We start from the raw sequence: 21,206 nt of genomic DNA on the forward strand, positions 1-21,206 counted from the left end.
CCCTGCAGAGCTCCTGCATTGCAGTGGGGTGGTGGGGCTAGAGAATTCTTCCCTGTGGGAGGCACCTGCCAGGGCTTCAGCCCTGAGACCCCCTCCTCCCTGTTGGGCAGAAGCCCCTAGACTCACCTTCCTGCTGTAGGGTAGAAGCCTCGAGCTTCCACTCTCACCCCAAGTCTGGTAGGCGGAGAATGGGGTGGGGAGGCATGGAGGGCTCTGCAAGCTGCACTTTAACTGTAAAAGTGCTACCCTTGCAAATACACAGTGAGGCTCACTGAAGCAGGGGGCCACTCCTGCAGACTTCAACAAGCCCATGAGAGGATGGGAATTATATCTGTTTGGGGCGGAGGAGGTAGTTTTATATCCATCTGTAAAATTTTAAGCATTTGCATATTTTCTGGATTTACAGCTTCAAACTCTTAAATTTCTATTATAGAAAAGACTCTAGTATACTTTCCATAACCTTTGCCCCTTTCCCCATTGTCAGACTAGGGAGAATGGCTCCATGCCATTCTATGCCGTGAACTCCTGCTTCTTGACTTGTTTTTTTTCTCCCGGTTTCCTACCAGTGCTCCCATTCATCAGTCCATCTCCTTTGCCAACACCCCCCACGCACCTGCCCAAAACCTCTCTACCTCATGCCAGCTGCCTGGTGCTACTAATAGGATTTTTTTTTATAAATCATGCTGTTTGCAGATATTTAAACTTGTTTAAACATCACTCTATATATGTTTGTATAAACTTTTATCAATCTACCATTAGCTGCCATCCCCTTCCTCCCCCCCCCCCCAAAAAAAAATATTAAATGGCACTCAACAAAGCAAACCAAACAAATCTGGAGTTCGGAAGTAAAAATATTTTGCTGATATGAGCCACTACAAAAAGAACATTTTCAAAGTAAATGAACAATTTGGAAATACTGTATCACCTGTGGGCACACACGTTTCACAGAACAATCACTTTATATCTGATATATCTTTATATCTCAGTCATCTCAAAGGAAACCTGCACAATACCTTCAAAAGATGAAGTTGGGTGCTTAAATTTATAACTTTGCTAGACACTAAAAATCATGGTCTTAATAAAGAGACAGGATTAATGTCTTATTACAAGAGTCCTTAACCCGCTTAACTTCCGTTTTTTGTCCTATGACTGTAGAGGTGTTAACTGGCCACTTCAATGGTCTGTTACAAAACGTGTAAACTGCTTACTGGGAAACAATGTGTTCCACCTAGTATTTACCTGTGACTTGCTGCGTACCTTTCCCAAACGGGAAGAGCTCTGTGTAGCTTGAAAGCTTGTCTCTTTCCCCAATAGAAGTTGGTCCAATAAAAGGTATTAATATTACTTCACCCACCTAGTTTTTTAATATCCTGTGACCAACGTGGGTACAACAAAACTGCAAACAATGGAGGACATCGTATTTTGCCATCTGAAATGGCAACTCCACAACATGAAGAAAAAAGGAGGAAAAACTTAATAGCAACATCTGCTTCCTGAGCAAAAGCAAGAAATAAAACATCACCTGAAGACTCACCCTCTCTAACTTTCTGATCACTACATACAACTCCATATATGCCAAACAGCTGTGAAGGAGGACTTCAAAAAAACCGAGGAACTATTTTCTGTCCTTCAAGTTCTCAAAAAGGGAGCCACCTCAGACAAGAAGTTGTCACAAAGTTCCATGCACTGGAAGGAAAAAATCAGGAAACCTACCTGGAGATCATGCAAGAAACCCAAAACAACTATTTAAAAAAAAAAAAAATCTGACAGCCATCCAACCCAGAACCAAAAAGTGGACGTAACTACCACAACACCATCGCCGAGAGAAACCATGGCACAAGGACCTTACCACATGGACACTACACACACCCCAGCATCATCAATTTGTCAAGGCTACTCCTAACCAGAACTGAATTATCTGTACTCTCCCAGGGATTGAACTGCTGCACAGAACCTGATACCATACTAACAGGTGGAGAACTAGAAGATTCTTTTACCAACTCTGCGTCAAAGAATTCTTTCACAACAATGAATATGCCACCCACAACTACCACGTCCCCACCAACAATCATAAGAAAAAAGAATCATTTTACTGGACACCCCACAGTGGAAAAAGCCACACATTTGATCATTACGTTGATTACTTCAGGGGAAAAAAATCAACAGTGAAATCCTTAACAAATATCACATCTGGCACACTCGCTCCATTGCTGAGAGGAGTCCCTGAAATCAACCACCAGCTAGTGATCAAACCAGCAGACAAAGGGGGTGCCTTCATAATTCTCAACCATGAGGATTACATTAATGAGGCCAAACAACAACACTCCAACACCACCTGCTATAAACTACCCAAAGACTATCTCACACCACAATTCACCCAGGAATCTAAGGGTATCATCAAATCCTTCCCCGGACGACATCATCATTACTGAGCCTAATGTTAAGATTGTGTGACATTTTGTTATAAACCACTGTCTTTGTTTGCTTATAACTTTGCCACACAACCATTTTTGCTGAAACTTTCTATGCTTGCTCTCTGCCTTTTTTTTGCTTAAACTTAGAGTTCAGCTGTTTCCAGGAATGAGGTTAGAGGAAAATAGGTACGTTTTGTGGTGTTCAATATATATAAAATATTATTTGAAGAGCTCAGGATTTGGAATTGAAATTTGTTAGGGACATAGTTGTGGTGTCAGGGGAGGTCCTTTTTGCTTTTCCTGTGAAAATACACCTACATTTGACCAAGTTATAAGCAACTAAAAATTGCTATTTGCATATGCTCCCAGCTTGTTAGTGACTTCTGCTGAACCTCTGAAGATTCCATCTGCACTGAGCATGCTCCACCCCAGTGAATTTCGCTAGTGCCAGCCTCATTATGCATGTTCCTTAGCACAGCTAGAGATCCTTATGGACAGGATGATGAAGCAACAGTAGCAGCAACTGCTGCAATCACACCTTTACCTATGTGAAACATTAGCGTAAGAGAAGGCATATATTAAAGTAAAGAGGATCTCAGTTCTGCCTCCTCTACTAAAAACCGAGAAAGAGCTCCTCCCCTTCTCCCAGGTTTGGGAGAGCAGTACATCTTTGCAGTTCCTTCTCTTTGTTAACTGCTCCCACTTGTGTTTATCTGCTTTGATCAGTGGAGGACATAAGAACGGCCATACTGGGTCAGACCAAAGGTCTATCTAGCCCAGTATCCTGTCTTCCGACAGTGCCAGGTGCCCCAGAGGGAATGAACTGAACAGGTAATCGTCAGGTGATCCATCCTCTGTCTCCCATTCCCAGCTTCTGGCAAACAGAGGCTAGGGACACCATCCCTGTCCATTCTGGCTAATAGCCATTGATGAACCTATCCTCCATGAACTTATCTAGTTCTAGTCTCTCTTCCACTGACTGGTGTTAGTAATTCAGTGCACTTCTGAACGCCTGTTATGCAAGACGTAATACCCTTAATCTAGAGGCAGGAAAATGTTATTCCTTCCAATTCTTTGAATAGATGAGGTAACAGCAGGGTTGCAAAAGTTCACTTCTAGTAAAACTGAATAGAATCCAGAAGCCAGATTCTGTTCATCTCGGGGGTGGGTGGGGGGGGCGTTGCAAATGGCTGTAGGCAAACTTTGTGCCTCCTAGAATCTGGGCTACTTCAGGGACCGCAGCCCTTGGAATAAGAGAGGCTGTATACATTAGAGCCATTCTTACACAACAGCTTATGGGCTTCTCCACAGCCAAGAATTAGTGGAGCACGATAGCCATCCCCATCAATATGCAACTTTAATTCAGCCCCTTTATAAATATCCATTTTAATACTGTGACTATGTAATTAAAGTTTTTGTTCTACAGGACCCTTCCCTTATTGAATGCATAGGATGGACAGTCAGTAAGGTAGATGATTGGAAGAGTAGAGAGAGGATCTCAGGTTTAAGACCCTGGTTTGGGTATACTTCAGAAAATATACTGAGTGGTGGGCGGGGCGAGGGGGGAATACCCAGGCCCGCCCACTACTCTGGGTCCCAGGCCAAGGACCTTGCAGGGGGCACCCTTGTACCGCATCCCCTCCAACTCTTCGGTACATTTCCCTGAACCACTTTCCCACTGTCCCAGCACCTTCTTCACCCTTGCTTCAAGGCCTCAGCATACCAGTCCTAGCAAGCGCGCAGGAGCTTCCTCTGGCTTCCCTGTTCCTGCCCAGTACTGCTCTGTCTACAGTGCTAGCTTTCTTCTGCCTGCAGTATGAGCCTGCTGGACCCTGATTTGGCAGCTTCTCAGAGCCTCTCTTTTATTGGCTGCTTCCTGCACAGCCTCCGTAGGGCTTGTTAACACCTTTCATACCAGTGTAAGGGGGCTGCCCAAACACAGCCTGCTTCCTCAGGAATGAATCCTTCTGTCAGGTGTGCTCCCTCTATCTTGCGGTTGGGGAAGATGAGGTGCATTGAGGAGATGGGAGAAGATGAGAGCGCTGGGATAAGACTCTTTGGGGGGGAAATGTCTCTTGACTCTTTTGAGATTCTTAAAAAAAGTTGGTGTCGTAGTTCATCCCTTCATTATTTTGTCCATCAATTAGGCCTACTATCTGCTATAACAATTTTGGTCCATTAATTTCAGGACTGATATCTCTTGTTTTTAAGTTCAACCTCGGCACAGTCCTTGAATCATGTCAGTAGGCCTCTTTTTGTTTGGACTAATTCAGTCTGTCTGTTTTTTTTGCACTTGTTCATAGCATTCATTACTGAAAACAGTTTGACCTATTTTCCAAGGTTAATTCCCAAGCAGGCAAAAATTTATTATTGTGACTTCTTATGAACTTTGACATACTTTTACAGTTGAACTTACAATTAGGGTAAATTTTTAGGCCCAATAATCACAGCAGCACCTAATGGCCCCGATCATGTATCAAGGCCAGTCAGTGTCAGGCATGGAATTCTGGAAGCTGGAATTCTGATACAAACACAATAACAAAAAGATAATCTCTGCTATTGAGAGCTAAATAAATGTCTTAACTTTAATTTATATCAAGTTAGACAAGAAACCTCTTGACTCTGCTTGGTTCCATCTTTGAATTTATTCTTTCATAAGTACAATGCGGGGCTCACATACTTTTAAAATACTTTTTCAGTCCCATATTTCAGAGAGGAAATTTACGTTTTAATGGATTTTCCTTTTTTAAAATATAAGCAAACTCAAATACTTTACTAACTTCTCAGATGTGATGCAATTGTCAGTTCAGGAGGAAGGGCTGTTGGTTTTTTCTCAAGACTGAGGAAATATTAGCCTTCTTGTTGAATAATACTCTGGAATGTCAATCCTTTCTTCGAGGGCAAGTAACTGCATTTTCCACAATGTTTCAATGTGTCATCATCTTCTTCTAATTGTGTAGTTTATAGGCAAGCAATAAACAGCAAGATGTTTGAGATGGATATGAAAATTGCTGCAATGCATGTAAAACGAAAGCAACTTCATCAACTGCTACCTAATCATGTGCTTCAGAAAAAGAAAAAGGTAAACCTACAAATTACTGACAAACATAACTAATGTTATAATATAATTAATTACATTATAATTTAGTGATTCCCAAAGGTCTTTGGTGTACTAACAAAATAACTAAAACCCACTTTAAAAGGGCAGTTTTACTTGTGTAACCTACACAAACTTTCTAACCTATCTGGTACAACGGTACTGATACCCTGATCTGCAAAATCTATTGGTCCTAACATTGATAGTTCCCGGTTGCATCAATACCAATGAGTTAATACTGAATTATTTGTACATACGTTTCATGCATGTCTTTCTTCCTACCTCCTGGAAGTATCTGCTTCTGATTTCATCTCTTCTCCTTGAAATCATGCAGGTATGACATGATTTTTGTTGGAAATACTAGACTAAACAGATTTAAGTCTGATTAATTTAGCGAACTCAAAGCTATTTTGCTAGTGTAATTTGGAAGCCAAATTAGGGAAATATGTACAACGCAGCACTTCCATGATTAACAAAAATTATCTGGTGCACACAAATTTAAGAATTTGGTTTGTTTTCTAACATCTCCCTGTTGTACTAATAGTTTTGAGATTGTGTGTAGGCCATAAAATTACTAAAGAAATTGTATGACCTCTCTTATGACTCAGTAGAATGTTGAACGCTTTGCTGCTGCCGTTTGTAGCTAACAACACACATTTGCTCGTATAACTAAAGATGTGGGTTAGAGAATGCTTTCAACAGTTAATGTGACTGACTATATGCTGTGGCCTAAAACTTGAAAAGGTCTCCACTTGACAGTTTTTTCTGTCTTAGATATAACCTTTTACTCCTAGATGGGAAAGATTTAAATGACAGTGAATGAATCTCAAAAATTGTCTGCTACACTTATACAGAAAATTTTTAGTAAGAGGCTGTTTTCTGTCTAAAGTTGTTTTCCCCTTAAATGCATGGCAGGCCTATGTGATCACATGTGAGAAGAAGGGCAGCCTGCAAAACAGCATTTCATGAAGGGCAGCAGTAATTTAAGATCAAGCTATTTGGTTAGTTTGAGCATGATTAATTGCAACAGGAAAGAGTGTTTATGGGCCAAGTAACTAATGCAAAAAGTCCCTGCCTCACTCTTTGAATGTAGTCTGAGAGCAATCATATATGAAAGCTGACTTGTAAAAAGAAGTCTTTTTGGAAACATGCATGTCATGGTTATGTATTGCTGTTCTCTTGTCTGCATTCATATAAATAGCTCAATATAATATTAGTATCCTTTTAAAGCCATTGTCACCATTTAAAAATGTCTCTAAATTGTGTAGCAAAGTTTGCACATGGTAGACTGAAACAAATCCAGTAGGAATCTAGTTGGTTGGTATCTTGTCTCCAATATTAGCCAATGCTGGCTGCTTCAGAGGAAAATATAAACCTCACTCAATGCATCTAATTAGGCAGTTCTGGAGTATGAACAGAAACTCGGTGATCAGCATGAGGACTGATGATAGATAAAAATGACCCAGTGGTCTGGAAAACCACTAGGTCAACTACCTAATTTCTTTGAGTTCTTGATACTGTACGCTTGTATTGATTGAAACTGAGAGATTATTATTCCACAAAATCAAATAAACTTGAAATGAAGCTGGAATTCTAGATACACAAGTAGTACAGGAGAAATTGGTTTTGTATGCTACATTATCTGGGTGCAAATGATGGATCATTCAAATTCTGGCCTTAATTTTGAACATAGGAATTAAGTGGTTCTGGTAGCAGGCCAGTAGAACCTTTGTATGTAGAAAACTCTGCACATCTCTATTTTGTGTGACTTTCAGAAGCCTTTGTATTTGAGGTTCAAGCCGCTCAATGTAGTTGGTTTTGGTTTGCTTCTTTGGTGTGCCTTCTAGAACTTATCAGTGCTATTTTTCTCTAAAAATGCTCTTTACCTATGCAACTGATGTCAAGACAATTAACCTTAAATTTTTTGAGATATCAGTTTGAGCTCAGTCTAATTATTTTTCACAAAATTATCAGTATAATTGAAATATTGCTTCATTGACTTTCAACTGATTCTCAGTCCTTAATGGGATAAGTAACACCTGTGATTTATTGTCTGATTGGTTGTAGCATTCAACAGAAGGGGTCAGACTGACAGTCCTGAATGACAGCAGCTTAGACTTATCTATGGACAGTGATAACAGCACGTCTGTGCCTTCTCCTACTAGTGCTATGAAGACAAGTCCATTGAACAGTTCTGGAAGCTCTCAGGGGTAATTATTTTAATCTTAACCTTCGCTATTCGAGTTTATGATCCTCTAAAAGTTACATGTGTTAGAGAACATGTGTTTACTGTGTATATTGCAAGAGGGCACATTATCATTTATCTTAAACTTAACTTTGGGGGTGGGGGGAGATCACTGCACTATGTCTTCGTTGTCTACAGCTAATAAAATGCTTTTTCATTTGCTCTGTTAGATTCCATTACTAATGATACACTTTTTTCCAGTCTGTTGCTTGCTTTGTTTGATAAAATGGTCACTTCCATATTTTTATGTTAATATGCAAAGTATCTGATGATAATGTGGACTCTCTACAGCTATGCAATATACAAATTGAATGATAAAACATTGAGTATCATGTAGAAAAAATGTAGCTAGCTTTTCTTAATGCCTATGACAGCTGCTCTTTAATCATTCTCATTTATTAAACTATTCTCAGGATTTTTACATTACTGAGCACTCTTCTTGAAGGAAAAAAAAGAAAGCAAGTGTACAGTTAAGCATACTATCATGGTTCTCAGGGCTGAAATCTAACCTAGCCTAAATTTTGGTTTTTAACACATCATGCCCCCATCCTTTTTGATATAGCAAAATCTACTATAATGCCAAAACCAAGGCTGCAATCCTGTTAATTCCCAATTTCTTGATTAGGCAATCTATGGACTGAATTTATAGTGATGATGTGCATGTGATGATATGGGATATTAACACATGCTTATCATGCCAGCCTTCTCAGTTTGGCTTGCTCTATTGTAAAGGTAAAGGGGATTATAGATTCTTTTAAAAAAAAATGGACATGAGTTTTTCCTTTTTCCCTTTCAAATAGCTTTAAAAACTTTATTGAAACTTGGATTATTTCATATAAAATTAATCTTCTCCTGTAGTATTTCACATAGTGCAGGTTTATAACAGTAATGTTGCTAACACTCTTGCTTATCTTCACATTATATTTCATAAAATTGCAATGATATAATTTGGCCTTTTCTAACATTGTTGTGTTGATGCTATTAGCTAAATCACATCAATGCAAGTCTCTGGCAATGCTGATGATATGTGATGAAAGGCAAACAGTTTGATACCATATGCATATTTTAGTTTTCAGTGTTATCCATTTTGCTTTTTTCATGTTTTAGCAGAAGCAGTCCTGCTCCAACTGTAACAGCAGCATCTGTGATCAACATACAGGCTTCTGAAGTCACTGTGCCACCAACCATTTCCAGTGAAAGCTCAGGGGGTAGGGAAAATTACATACTATATTGTTAGCATTGATTTCTAGAGAGTATTTTACTAAAGATGTATCATCGTTATTTGGAAGATTTAAATTTACTGCATGTTGTAGCCTTATCTCATTGAACTGATTTACACATTAACCATGTCCTGTAGGATTCAGGATATTTTTATATACTTATCAAAATAGCCATAATATACTAGAATTTCAGTAATCTACATTTATGTCAGTTGCAAATCCTCTAAAAATGGATATTCATGTTTGCTGTTCATAATAGCAACACAGGTTTGCTCAGGGCAAACAGAGTGTAGATGATGGCAGTGCTCCCAGTTAGGCCAATGAAGGAGAGTGTGGCTAGGTACTGGCTAAAGCCCTCATAGTGCCACTTTCTTGGGTATTTCTGCTCCCTAGTACAATTAAAATTTGAATGAGGATGACCTGACTTCACCACTTTGTCCTGTGTCATAAATCACAATTGCCTCCAATGTAAGCAACCTTGTCTTTAGCCAGTGCTACAGATGGTCAGGGGTGACACTACTCCGGATTTTGGAAAAAGATTTAAACAAGAACAGTCCCGATTTGCTAATTCACGCATCTCAGTCAGCTACGTGGTGTGACCCAATCATGCTGATGAGCAATCACTATTATAATTTTATATTTATCTTGCATTCTAAAGATGCCTAGAGGACTACACCAACTGCATATGTGCAACCATCTTTGGTTAGCAGAGTGAGGCAGCTAATTAGTTCACTGTATGTGATACCACACTGAGAGAAAGGGGCATTTTTTTTCTCATGAATGCCTACTCTTAATGTTCTTACACAACAGAGACCTTCCAGTCTCCTTTAAGGTTTTCTCCAAACACAGATACAGTAAACTGCAGGATGTTCAGTTTATCTAGTTAGACTGATAAAGTCCAAGTTTTAATTATTCTTTGATTTTAAACCTGTGGTTTCAGGTAGTCTGTGTTCCAAATCTGATGCTCTGGAACCAAGCTATTTGTTCCGCTCACTCAGTGCCAGTGGGGTTAGATACAGAAAACAAACTACTGTGGAATTGATGTGAACATTAAATGTAAATGTTGAAACTATTTTAAAATGTATCGTATTTATTTCATAGGTACTTCAAGTGAAAGCATTCCTCAAACTGCCACACAGCCAGCCATTTCTCCACCACCAAAGCCTACCATCTCTAGAGTTGTTTCCTCAACACGTCTGGCAAACCAATCACCAAGACCATCAGGGAACACAGCAACAAAAATACCTAGCCCTGTCGTAGGGGTGAAGAGGACATCTTCCCCTCATAAAGAAGAGTCTCCTAAGAAAATAAAAACAGAAGAGGTATTTTATCCTTGATCGTAATTGTATCCACGCAAAAGAAATAGCAGTAGTATTGTTGCCAGCTCAGAGAGTTGATACATGTGGTACTGCAGTGAGAGATCTTCTTAAATTGTGTGTCTGTCTGCTCTAGTTGGATAACCCTTAAAAAGTACATGTAAAATAAATTGGTTCTGTTAAGTGGCGGTAGGTCATCTTTATGATATTAGTGTTAAATGAACTTTAAGAACTTGTTTCATACATGTACTTTACGTGAATGTATTTCAAGGCACTTCACAATAAAAACAGAACCAAGGGTAAAGGATAGAAGGTACTCAAGTTTAATCAGTTTAATCTGGCCCTGCATTTTGTGCTTGTCAGTAGTGAGTTGCAGTTTTGAATTATGTGATAACTTAAAAGCATGCACAGAGCTTGAGTTCGTTTTTTAGTACCCATTACACAGGCTTTATATGATCAGTCAAAATGTATTTAGCTTATTTCTGGAATTTGATAAACAGAAAATAGTTCAACAATCTTTTTTTAAAAGATAAACAACATTGACAGAAAAGGAATTACCTACAAAAGTTCCAAGTAATTTTCTTCCTTAATTACTTTGTTTAAAGTTAAATAATAAACTGAACTTTGCAATGCAACTATCACTTTTATTGACCATTATTCCTAATTGTTAAATCAGTAGGTTAAAATGTACTTATGAATGCATGAACAAACACACTTCTTCTGTTTCCAAAGTAAGACACACACTTCCTAAATTTTTAGGAGTGCAGTTATCAATAGTTTTAAGGTCGTGTTTGCTGCCTATTTTAAGAATTATTAAGGCAGAGATTTTCAAAAGAGCCTAAGAGAGTTAGACAGCGCTGCATTTCAGTGAGATTTGGATGCCTATACCTGCTTGGCTCTTTTGAAAATCTCAGTGTAAGGGAATAAATGTTTAAGGACAAAAGAAATTTAAATAGGATAATTTTGTGCAAGATTTCACTCATTTTAAAGTCTGTTTTTTTAAACTTTGCATGGGGCTTCAACGCTATGGCAAAGGGCACCAAATATAACTGAATAATTTATTTTGTCAGTAGAATACATTTGTATGTTAAAGGTGTTATCTACATAGGTTTGGGGTGTCCCCATTATTTACAAGTGTCAAAGCTATGAGTGAAGTTATCCCATGCAATTGCTAATAAATCTCTTATACCATACCTTCACACATGCTATATATGAGACATGTTCTACAGAAAATGTTTTTGTTTACTTATTTGAGGAAGAAGTATCAACCGTGTTTAATCTCCCTCTACCTGTTAATCAGACTGCCTTTACCATGATTCTAATTATACAGGACCTTGGGAAAAAACTTCAGAAATTTCAGGTCTGATGGCTTGAGACTTTCCAGGCCTAGGAGCAAATTCTGTACCCCCGCTGAAAGTGGAGAATTAAACCTTTCCATTGGGGTATAGTGTTCATTAGCCTTGATGGCTTGGGTTAGAACCTTAAACCTCTCTCTAGTCTGTGACTGAATGTATTATCTGTACTGCACCTCAGACATTTGTTTTATGGGGAGATTACATTGTAAATAAGAGAAAGGAAGACCCAAGGAAGTACAGACCAGTCGTCATAACTTCCATATCCAGAAAGATGATAGAACAAATGATTAAACAATCAATTTCTAAGCACTTAGAGGATAACAGGGTGATAAGTAATAGACAACATGGTTTGTCAAGAACAAATCTTGCCAAACCACCCTAATTTCTTTCTTTGATACAGTTACTGGCCTAGTGGATGGGAGGGGAAGCTGAACATGTGATACATCTTGATTTTAATGAGGCTGTTGACATAGTCCCACATGATATTCTCATAAGCAAACTAGGGAAATGTGGCCTAGATCAGGGGTTCTCAACCTTTTTCTGAGGCTCCCCAACATGCTATAAAAACTCTGTGGCCCACCTTATCCACTACAACTGGCTTTCTGCATATAAAAGCCAGGATCAGCATTAGGCAAGCGGGGCAATTGCCTGGCACTCTATGCCACAGGGGCCCCCATGAAGCCAAGTTGCTCAGGCTTTGGCTTCAGCGAGTCTAATGCTGCCCCTGCTTGGAGGAGCCCATGAAAGCTGCTTGCAGCCCCACAGGGGGCCCCAAACTCGTGGTTGAGAACCACTGGTCTAGATGAAATTTTTGTAACGTGGGTACACAAGAGGAAAAACTATATTCAGAGTAGTTATCAATGGTTTGCTGTCAAACAGGGAAGACATTTCAAGTGGTGTTTTGCAGAAGTCTGTTCTCAGTCTGGTACTAGGCAATATTTTCGTTGACCTTTCGGAAGATGGAGTGAAGAGTACACTTAAACATTTTCAGATGTCACCAAACTGCGGAGGGGTCACAAGCACTTTTGAGGATGGGATTAGAGCTCAAAAAGATCTTGAAAGATTGGAGACTTGGTCTGAAATCAACAAGATGAAATTCAATAAAGACGTGTGAAGTACTGCACTCTAGGAAGGAAAAATTAAATGCACAAATACAAAAGTGGGAAATAACTGGCTTGGCAGTGATACTACAGTACAAGTTCTGGGGATAGAGTGGATCACAAATTGCATGAGTCAACAGTGTGCTAATGCAAGAAGGGCAAATGTCATTCAGTGATGTATTAACAAGAGTGTCCTATGAAAGACACGGGAGGTAATTGCTCTACTCTAGTTGGCACTGGTGAGGCCTCAAGTGGAGTACTGTGTTCAGTTTTGTGCACCACAATTTAAGAAAAATGTGGACAAATCTGAGAGTTTAGTGTACAACAAAAATGACAAAGGGTTTAGGAAGCATGACCCAGGAGGAAAGGTTGAAAAAATTGGGCATGTTTAGTCTAGAGAAGGCAAGATTGAGGGGGAGACAAGTCTTCAAATAAGTAAAAAATTGTCATGAAAAGGACAGTGGTTAATTGTTCTCCTTGTCCATTGAGGGTAGGACAAGAAGTAATTGGCTTAATTTACAGGAAGAAAGAGTTAGGTAAGATGTTAGGAAAAACTTTCTAGCTATAAGAATAGTTAAGGAATGGAACAGGTTGCTAAGGGAGGTTGTGGAATCTTCATAATCACAGGTTTTTAAGAGCAGGCTAGACAAACCTCTGTCGGGGCGGTCTAGGTATGCATAATCTTGCCTCAGTGTGATGGAGTGGACTAGATGTTCTCAGGAAGGGGCATGGAGACCTAGATAGTCACAGAATCCTAAATCAACAGTAGTGAAACCAGAATTGTTTGAAGCCAGAAATTGCTTAGGTCATTTGTTATACTCCAAACAATAACACACGTACTAAACATATTCCACACTCTGTCCTTAAAAACACAGTTTTACCACTGGTGTGTATAAATTCTGCTTGTGACTGGTTTATCTTGAGTTCCATTAAAAGTTTTCTTCTTGTCACTTTATTTTTCTGCCTATTTTACCAAAAGTTTTTGTTTTAACAGGATGAAATAAATGAAGATGCTAGTTGTCTTGATATGAGTGATCATGATAAAATGGAAACTAAGGTATATATGACTCTTACATTTTTAAACAGAATAGAATATATTGTGTTGCCCATACAAGTTAGACTATGCATGTTTCTAGCCATTGCTGTTAGTACTGGCAGGTGTTGTGCAGGCTTCTTCCATAAGGCTGTGTTCATTTAAAAGCTCCTGGGCTGCTTCCAAACAAGTGCTGATATTGAATAATTTTCAGTTGCGTTATATTTTTAATATTCCACTGCAGTCTAAGTTAAATTCAAACACCTTTCAGTTATGACTGAAAAGTCTGCTGCTGCAATACAAATAACTCATTGCACCACCCAGCCCTAAAGCTCCCTCTTACATTTTGTTCCATTTAATTTTGACATGGCAGTATGGGTTGGTTTTTCTTTCAGATGACAGTATTGCTTAGTCTAGAGCAGGGGTGGCCAACCTGAGCCTAAGAAGGAGCCAGAATTTACCAGTGTACATCGCCAAAGAGCCACAGTAATACGTCAGCAGCCCCCCCATTAGCTCCTCCGCTCCCAGCGCCTCCCACCCACCGGCAGCCCTGTCGATCAGCTCCCTGCTCTCTCCCTCCCCGCACCTCCCAATCAGCTATTTCATGGCAAGCTGGAGACTCTGCGGGGAGGAGTGAGGGCACGGCAGGCTCAAGAGAGTGTGTGAGGAAGGGGTGGAGGGGGGGCAGTGCCTGTGGCAGAACCAGGGGTTGAGCAGTGAACACCCCCGGCACATTGGAAAGTTGGCGCCTGTAGCTCCAGCCGCGGAGTTGGTGTCTGTACAAGGAGCCGCATGTGTTCTTGTATGTCAGATCAGAGGTTCTTCAGATGCTTCATTTAAAGTGAAAAATCAAGGTCTTTAATGGATTAAATAATTGGTACAGAAGACCCTGTTTTGATAGTAAATTTAAATTATTTTATGCTGTCCACAAATTTTCTCTTTTAACATGCTGAAGATTTTTACTGACCATGTATAACTGTACTGTAAGATACCAGGGTGGATAGGGAATTATTAGAACTTTGCACAGTAGTTTGGGGTTGAGGTGAAAGCATATTAACTGGTATTACGGCTAAAATGGAAACTAACATCTCCATTTTTTGAGTTATCCCATTGAGATTAATAGGACATTTCACATCTCAGAGCTATTATTTCAGCCTGTTTGCAGACTTTGGAAGATAACACTGCAATGTTTTACATTTGGTTCATGTTTTTAAAGTTTTCTAGTCAATGGAAAAGGGCTAGAGCAAAGAATGGAATCTGCAGGAAATGCTGTGACTTTACATTTTCCTATGCTTATAGTGTACTTTTCACAGATCAAGGAGTTTTATGATATGCTAAACAGAATATGGGGGGCAAAAAATCCTTAACACTTTATTTTGAGTGGGACCAAAAAAATGCGGAGATAATTTCTTGTTTAAAGATTTCCACCCACATGGATCCAAATGTGAAAGATTCCTAGAAAAGGTGTAAGTGACAAATCAGGAACTGTGTAAAATTAGGCAAGCTACAGGGCATTCTAATAGATAACCAGTTAATTTTTTGTTGTACAAAAATATTTAGTGATGCACTGAATAGTCATATTTGCCTCTGTATAATATGCATATGCCTGATCCTGCATTGAGATTTACATGGACAAATACTTATACCAGTGCAGAGCCACTCTGGTTTTGGTGGAGACTCTGCCTGTGTGCAGCTCGTTCTGGGATACATTGGGCTGTATTTATAATGTTGTTTGTGTAGCTTCTAAGGGATATATACAAGCAGTTACGTTTTTTTATTCCTTTTTTTAAAGGAACAACTTGACGCAGAAGCAAATATTTCTTCTCAAACAGAAACTGTTCAGACAATGGCATCTCTGCAAGCTCCTCAGGTACTGACATTAAAGAAGTGTCATATTGTGAATTTTCTAATCATGATGACCTAATAATGAGATTAAAGTAAATCCAAATGTTAAAAATGACAGCAAAGAAATATATAATGGAACATTTTCATATAGATATCTGTATGGCAGGTTGCTTGTGAATGTTGTGAAGTAAGCACATCTTACATATGTATTTTGTTTCTTAGTGCCTATGTTGCTCGTTAGAAAAGCTGGACTGACTCTTATCTTTTCTCAGTTGTGCCCTTAATATTTACCTTTATGTCAGAACAACACTTAAAGTATGGTTCACTTTTTTCTTTGTTTTGCCCTTTATGATGTAATCTAAGGGGGGGAGAACTTCCATTTTAAAACCAAACAAGTCAGTTAAATAATTGCTATTCAGAGTCAGCTGCTTAAGGCTCTCAAATGTATGTTAAAAAGGTAACTTCACATATTCTGCTACCTGCATGTTGCTTCTCGATAGATACCCTGAAAAGAATGAGTCTTCAACTATACAGCTGTCTAGCACCATAATTAAGTTTTTCCTGTTTACAAATAATATGGAAATTCAGTTCTAAAACAAGGCCTAGTCTATACTGGGGTTTTAATGCATATTGTTACTCCATTAATGTAGCTGCACCATTGCAAACCTCCTGTAGACATGCACTTGTTTAAATAGCTGCACTGCTGCATAGGTCACTTAACTTGATTTGAAATGGGGGTAAGCAGTAAACAAATTATGTAGGTGCCAAGATTGTTTGTGACAAACTAGATTTTATGTATTGTAGATGCTCAGCAAAGCAAGATAAAATGGTTTGCTTCACAGAAATCAGCATCTTTATAGCTAACATAGAAACAAATATTGAAATAAACAAAAGTTTTCAGTTGTCCAAGAGCTATGTTCTTTAAGTTTCTGTAGTTCTGACATCTCAGAAAATGATTTGTTGCAATCGTGGCAGAGATGCAGTTTGGATGTTGCAAAATTCTGGTGGGCTGTATCTAGGTCTCTAGTGGGCAACCTGCTGCCTGTCAGGGTAATCCAGTGGCAGGCTGCGAGACAGTTTGTTCACATTGACCGTCTGCAGGCACAGCTGTCCGCAGCACCCAGTGGCCACGGTTCGCGGCCAATGGGACCTGTAGGAAGTGGTGTGGGCCGCAAGCAGATGCTGGCCGCCGCTTCCCACATCTCCCATTGGCCAGAAATGGCAAACCACAGCCACTGGGAGCTGTGGGTGGCTGTGCCTGCAGATAGACAATGTGAACAAACTGTCTCGCGGCCCGCCAGAGGATTACCCTGACTGGCTGCGTCCACAGATTTCCCACCACTGATCTTGGTCTTGCTGCATCTGTCACCATATTTCCCAGTTTGATCTGCTTTGCACAGAGTAAGTCACAGAAGCGTGCTCCTCCTTATTCCTGTCAATAATTCAAAAGCTCTGGAAAGTTTGGCTAACATGAGCCAAAAAATAGGAGTAAACTGAGGGAAAAGCACAAGAAAATGTTTGAAGTGAATAAAAATACAACAGCTATTGTGTACTGTCTGAGCTCTGAGAAGAAAAGGAGTACTTGTGGCACCTTAGAGACTAACAAATTTATTTGAGCATAAGCTTTCGTGAGCTACAGCTCACTTCATTGGATGCAACCGATGAGGTGAGCTATAGCTCACAAAAGCTTATGCTCAAATAAATGTTAGTCTCTAAGGTGCCACAAGTACTCCTTTTCTTTTTGTGAATACGGACTAACACAGCTGCTACTCTGATGTCTGAGCTCTGTTTCTGTTACACTCACTGCCATATCCATCACTACTACCTCCATTCATTTATATGGGAAGGTCAGTAAACACAGTAGTCATGGTAATGTGCACTGTTTTTCCCTGTGCACGGAAAAACTTGTGTGAATTTTGACCATCTGTACATGTAAGAAATAAACGTTCCTAATAAATTCTGAGCAGCACAAAATAACTTGATCACCATGATGTCTAAAGCAATATGGTCAGGAGAGGGGCAACTGAAAATTATTTTAAATAAAAATTTGACAATTAAGTATAGGAAATACAAAGTTTTTTAAGCATATTGGTAATTTATATCCTTTTTGTTCATAATTAATGTTTGGATTCCTGTGTTCTTTGGTTTGCTTCCTTGTTTTGTTTTATACTAATTAGTTGTGCTGCATTAGTTTTAACTTTCTTTAATATTTTTCATTTTTTTCCACAAACGAGGAGAAGCCAACTTGATTAATCTTCTTCTCAGTTTATAACGTTATAAACTGAGATCATTCTTATTGCCATCAAACACTATTATACTATTTGCAGTTCTTTAATATGGAAAGCGTAACTGATACGTTTGGCAGCACAAACTTTCTGGTAAATCTTTTAAATATAGACACAATATAATCAATTAGAATTTTTAGATGTAAACAATTTTTAAATTCTTACTCAGCAGTATGAGCATTGATTTTTCAAGTGTGTGGTTTAGTTTGGTTTCATGAACAAACCATAAAATCCTGTAACTTTCAGTATCAGCAATGTAGATTCCTATTTCTGAAATAGGAAATTATGATAAATAGGTTCCAGTTGTATTTCCTTGTGCCTCCACAAGTGGGGTGGAGGGTCTCAGATATCAAATAGTTTAAAGCCATCCTAAAGAAGAATGAAAATCTCGGATAGCATTTGTAGGACTCGTGCAATAAACCTATGTGTGGGAGTTTTTCAAGTGTGTTATAGTTGAGCTCTATTTTTCTTATTTCTTCAACTTGTAGAAAACTAAATGCGTGCTATGAGAGGGACTATTATAAACATTCTTTCCTTAACTATCACATTTTCTGTTGCCTAAGAAAAGTTGTAATTAACGCTATTTTTGGTATATATTTCTGAATACCCTATCAAAATATATTACAACATAAACCTTTGAAACCTGGTGCTCAGATATTTGGTTTTTGTTAAACTAATATTTTTTGAGAATTAAAATACATTTAAAATTTTTCCTTTTTCCTCTTTCTTGTCAGAAAACACCTAGTACAGACCTTTCAGATATCCCTGCTCTCCCTGCAAATCCTATTCCTGTTATCAAGAATTCAATAAAACTGAGATTGAATCGGTAAAAACAACCTCAGGGGTCCATAAACAATATCTGCCAACTCAACCTGTTGTCTTCTAATGCTAAAAAAGGAGAATGGAGGGTGCAAGACTAGAACATGACTGCAAATGGATTTAGGTATATTTTGTGCACTTCCCTGACTGGGCTGTAATCACCACCTCTTTGGAAGTCCAGGTTAGTATGTGAAGCCAGGAGTACTTTTAATGTGTTAGCAACAGTTGCATTAAATATTTCGAAGGATTACTGCCTTTAAAAACAAACATGAACACTATTTGTAGCCATAATTGACATTCTGATTGGATTTATGTTTGATGCATTGTTTGAAAATTTTGAGCTAAAACTGGCAAAAGAATCCCTTAAATGCACTTTTATGTACCTTTTTTATTGGAGTACGACTAATTTTAGATATTCAACTGATATTTTCATTTTTATTGAAGAGATTCTTCAGTACTAGTAATCTGCAAATTGGATAACATTCTATGATATACTGTGCATTGAAGACAAAGTGTACAGTATATCTAGTTAAATTACCATCAAGCAGCAGTAAACCTTTAAAATAAAATGTCAAATCTTGAGGTTACATGACATACGTTGAGAAAATAATTGGGAAGCATTTGGAATTTGATGGGACATGATTAAGATGTGATCTATTTTTATTTATAGGATTATTTTATGGTGCATACAGATCAGCGATCAAACAGCAAATACACTTTCCTTTGACCTAATCAAACTCCTTACTCCCTTGCTGATCCCCTTGCCATATTTCTTGGAAAAAGCTTTTGTGTTTAATGTTTTTTGCAGCTTGTATGCACAAAATAGGACAACGGTCAAAAATAAATGCTTTTTTTTTTTATGCTATTAAAACTCATGATGTTACATAAACCCAATACTTTGGGCCCCAAAGGCACAAACACCAAATTTTGTCCCATTGCTAAAACTTCAGAGTGAATAAACTGTGCCTGTGAAGCATAACACCTGTCTTGATGGCCTTTTGATCACTAAATATAAGATAATTTTTGTACACTCCATAAAAGTTCTGTCTGCATTAAAACATTTCAAATTTTAAATATAAAGGCAAGAAAAAATCCCCAACGATTTTAATCTTTTTTTATTTCTAGATGGCTTATCAAAAATAGTAGTTTTACATACTGAACAACACTGAATTTTTAACAATCATATTTCTAGAAAGCACTTGACATCTAGCAAGCTCTTTACTCCTCCTACTTTTTTGTTCTGTAGTCCTAGCAAAAAAGGATTAGCGGCAAATCTTTTCTTTAAAAGAACTGAATCTCTCATGATTAAGCAGCAGAACATCAGTGTTTAGGAAATGTGAGGGATGTTGGTGATAACACCAGATGTAGATAACAAACTTTGTTGTTATTACTTAGTCTGAAAAACTGGGATGGTAAAAATCATCCTTCCCATACTTTCTGATTAGCATGTTTTATGAATTTCCTCCTCCCATTGTGCTCCATCCTATTACATGTGCTTCTTCCATGTTAAAATTAAATTACTTACACACTGTCCCCATATCCTTCTAAATTAATTTTCCAAAGTCAGAGTGTAGCTTACTTTTTTCCTTAGGCTGTGCAGTAACTGAGGTTTTTCTTTTTGCCATTTGTCTAAGATGTCTAGTATACAATATTTCTCTTTCCCTTGCCCTGTGCAGCCTGCTGTCATCCACCTCGAAAAAGGTTATACTAACAATTGAAGTGTACAAGGTGTCTGTGTATTTTGTGTAGTTATGGAGTTTAGATCGAAATTGCCAGGCACAAATTTAGTTTTGTCATTTTGTTTACACATTGGGAAATCTTTTTTTCATTTTATTAAACATTTCATGTAACTGCACCCAAGTTTTGCCAAGCTGGAAACTTGGAATCTTTCTGTATAGTGACTTTTTAATTCTAGTTTTCATAACCTGGAGATCAGACTGTTGCTTTCGCATGATGTACGTAGTGTCTCATGACTGGAGTTTGCTTTGTTTTATAGTATCTGTACTCCTTGTATTTTTCAAGAGCTATTTTGTAAACAGATGATGTATTTCTCCATTGAAAACACAATAAAAAACAGCACAATCCCACATTTGCCTGATTTTCTTCAAATATCCAAAATTGCTTTTCCTGTTTGTTTTTATTCCAGACTTGTCAGTTAAATTACTTAATTGTTTCTGCTGATATAGAATGCAATGCGGCCTGAAAAGAACAATGCACTTTTAAATTGAGTCTGGATTTAAAAAGTGGCATTTAGCAGCATGCTAAATCTTAGTCTGTTTTTAGAAGAGAAATGTAAATTGCTATTTTCTGTCGTCGTTTAGTTTTTAAAAGAACAGATCCATTTGAATAGCACCCCTTTCTTGTTCCCTGATTTGGGTGCCTGCATCAAAATCTTAAAGGCTGGAGTAGGCAAAACTAGAAAAATAGCATATATAATCAGTTTACATAGACTATTTATTTTTTTTAAATTACAACTT

At 38.3% G+C, this 21,206-nt stretch overlaps 1 protein-coding gene across 2 annotated transcripts in view; it reads left to right on the plus strand.

Annotated features, from left to right (window-relative positions):
* The window catches only part of PAPOLA (poly(A) polymerase alpha), a 95,174-nt gene extending 74,358 nt beyond the window's left edge, over positions 1–20,816 (plus strand). Inside the window, exons 16-22 of one of the 2 annotated variants that reach the window (XM_073349598.1) lie at positions 5,375–5,496; positions 7,579–7,721; positions 8,864–8,964; positions 10,078–10,298; positions 13,742–13,804; positions 15,573–15,650; positions 18,645–20,816. In XM_073349598.1, the coding sequence (XP_073205699.1) occupies positions 5,375–5,496; positions 7,579–7,721; positions 8,864–8,964; positions 10,078–10,298; positions 13,742–13,804; positions 15,573–15,650; positions 18,645–18,740 (824 nt within the window). In that variant the 3' untranslated portion in view covers positions 18,741–20,816. The remainder of the gene's footprint in view (positions 1–5,374; positions 5,497–7,578; positions 7,722–8,863; positions 8,965–10,077; positions 10,299–13,741; positions 13,805–15,572; positions 15,651–18,644) is intronic. The other variant, XM_073349599.1, reaches the window with a different exon arrangement.
* The last annotated feature ends 390 nt before the right edge of the window (positions 20,817–21,206 follow it).

Source organism: Lepidochelys kempii, chromosome 6 (assembly GCF_965140265.1).
Source record: "Lepidochelys kempii isolate rLepKem1 chromosome 6, rLepKem1.hap2, whole genome shotgun sequence".
NCBI classification, from domain to species: domain Eukaryota; kingdom Metazoa; phylum Chordata; order Testudines; family Cheloniidae; genus Lepidochelys; species Lepidochelys kempii.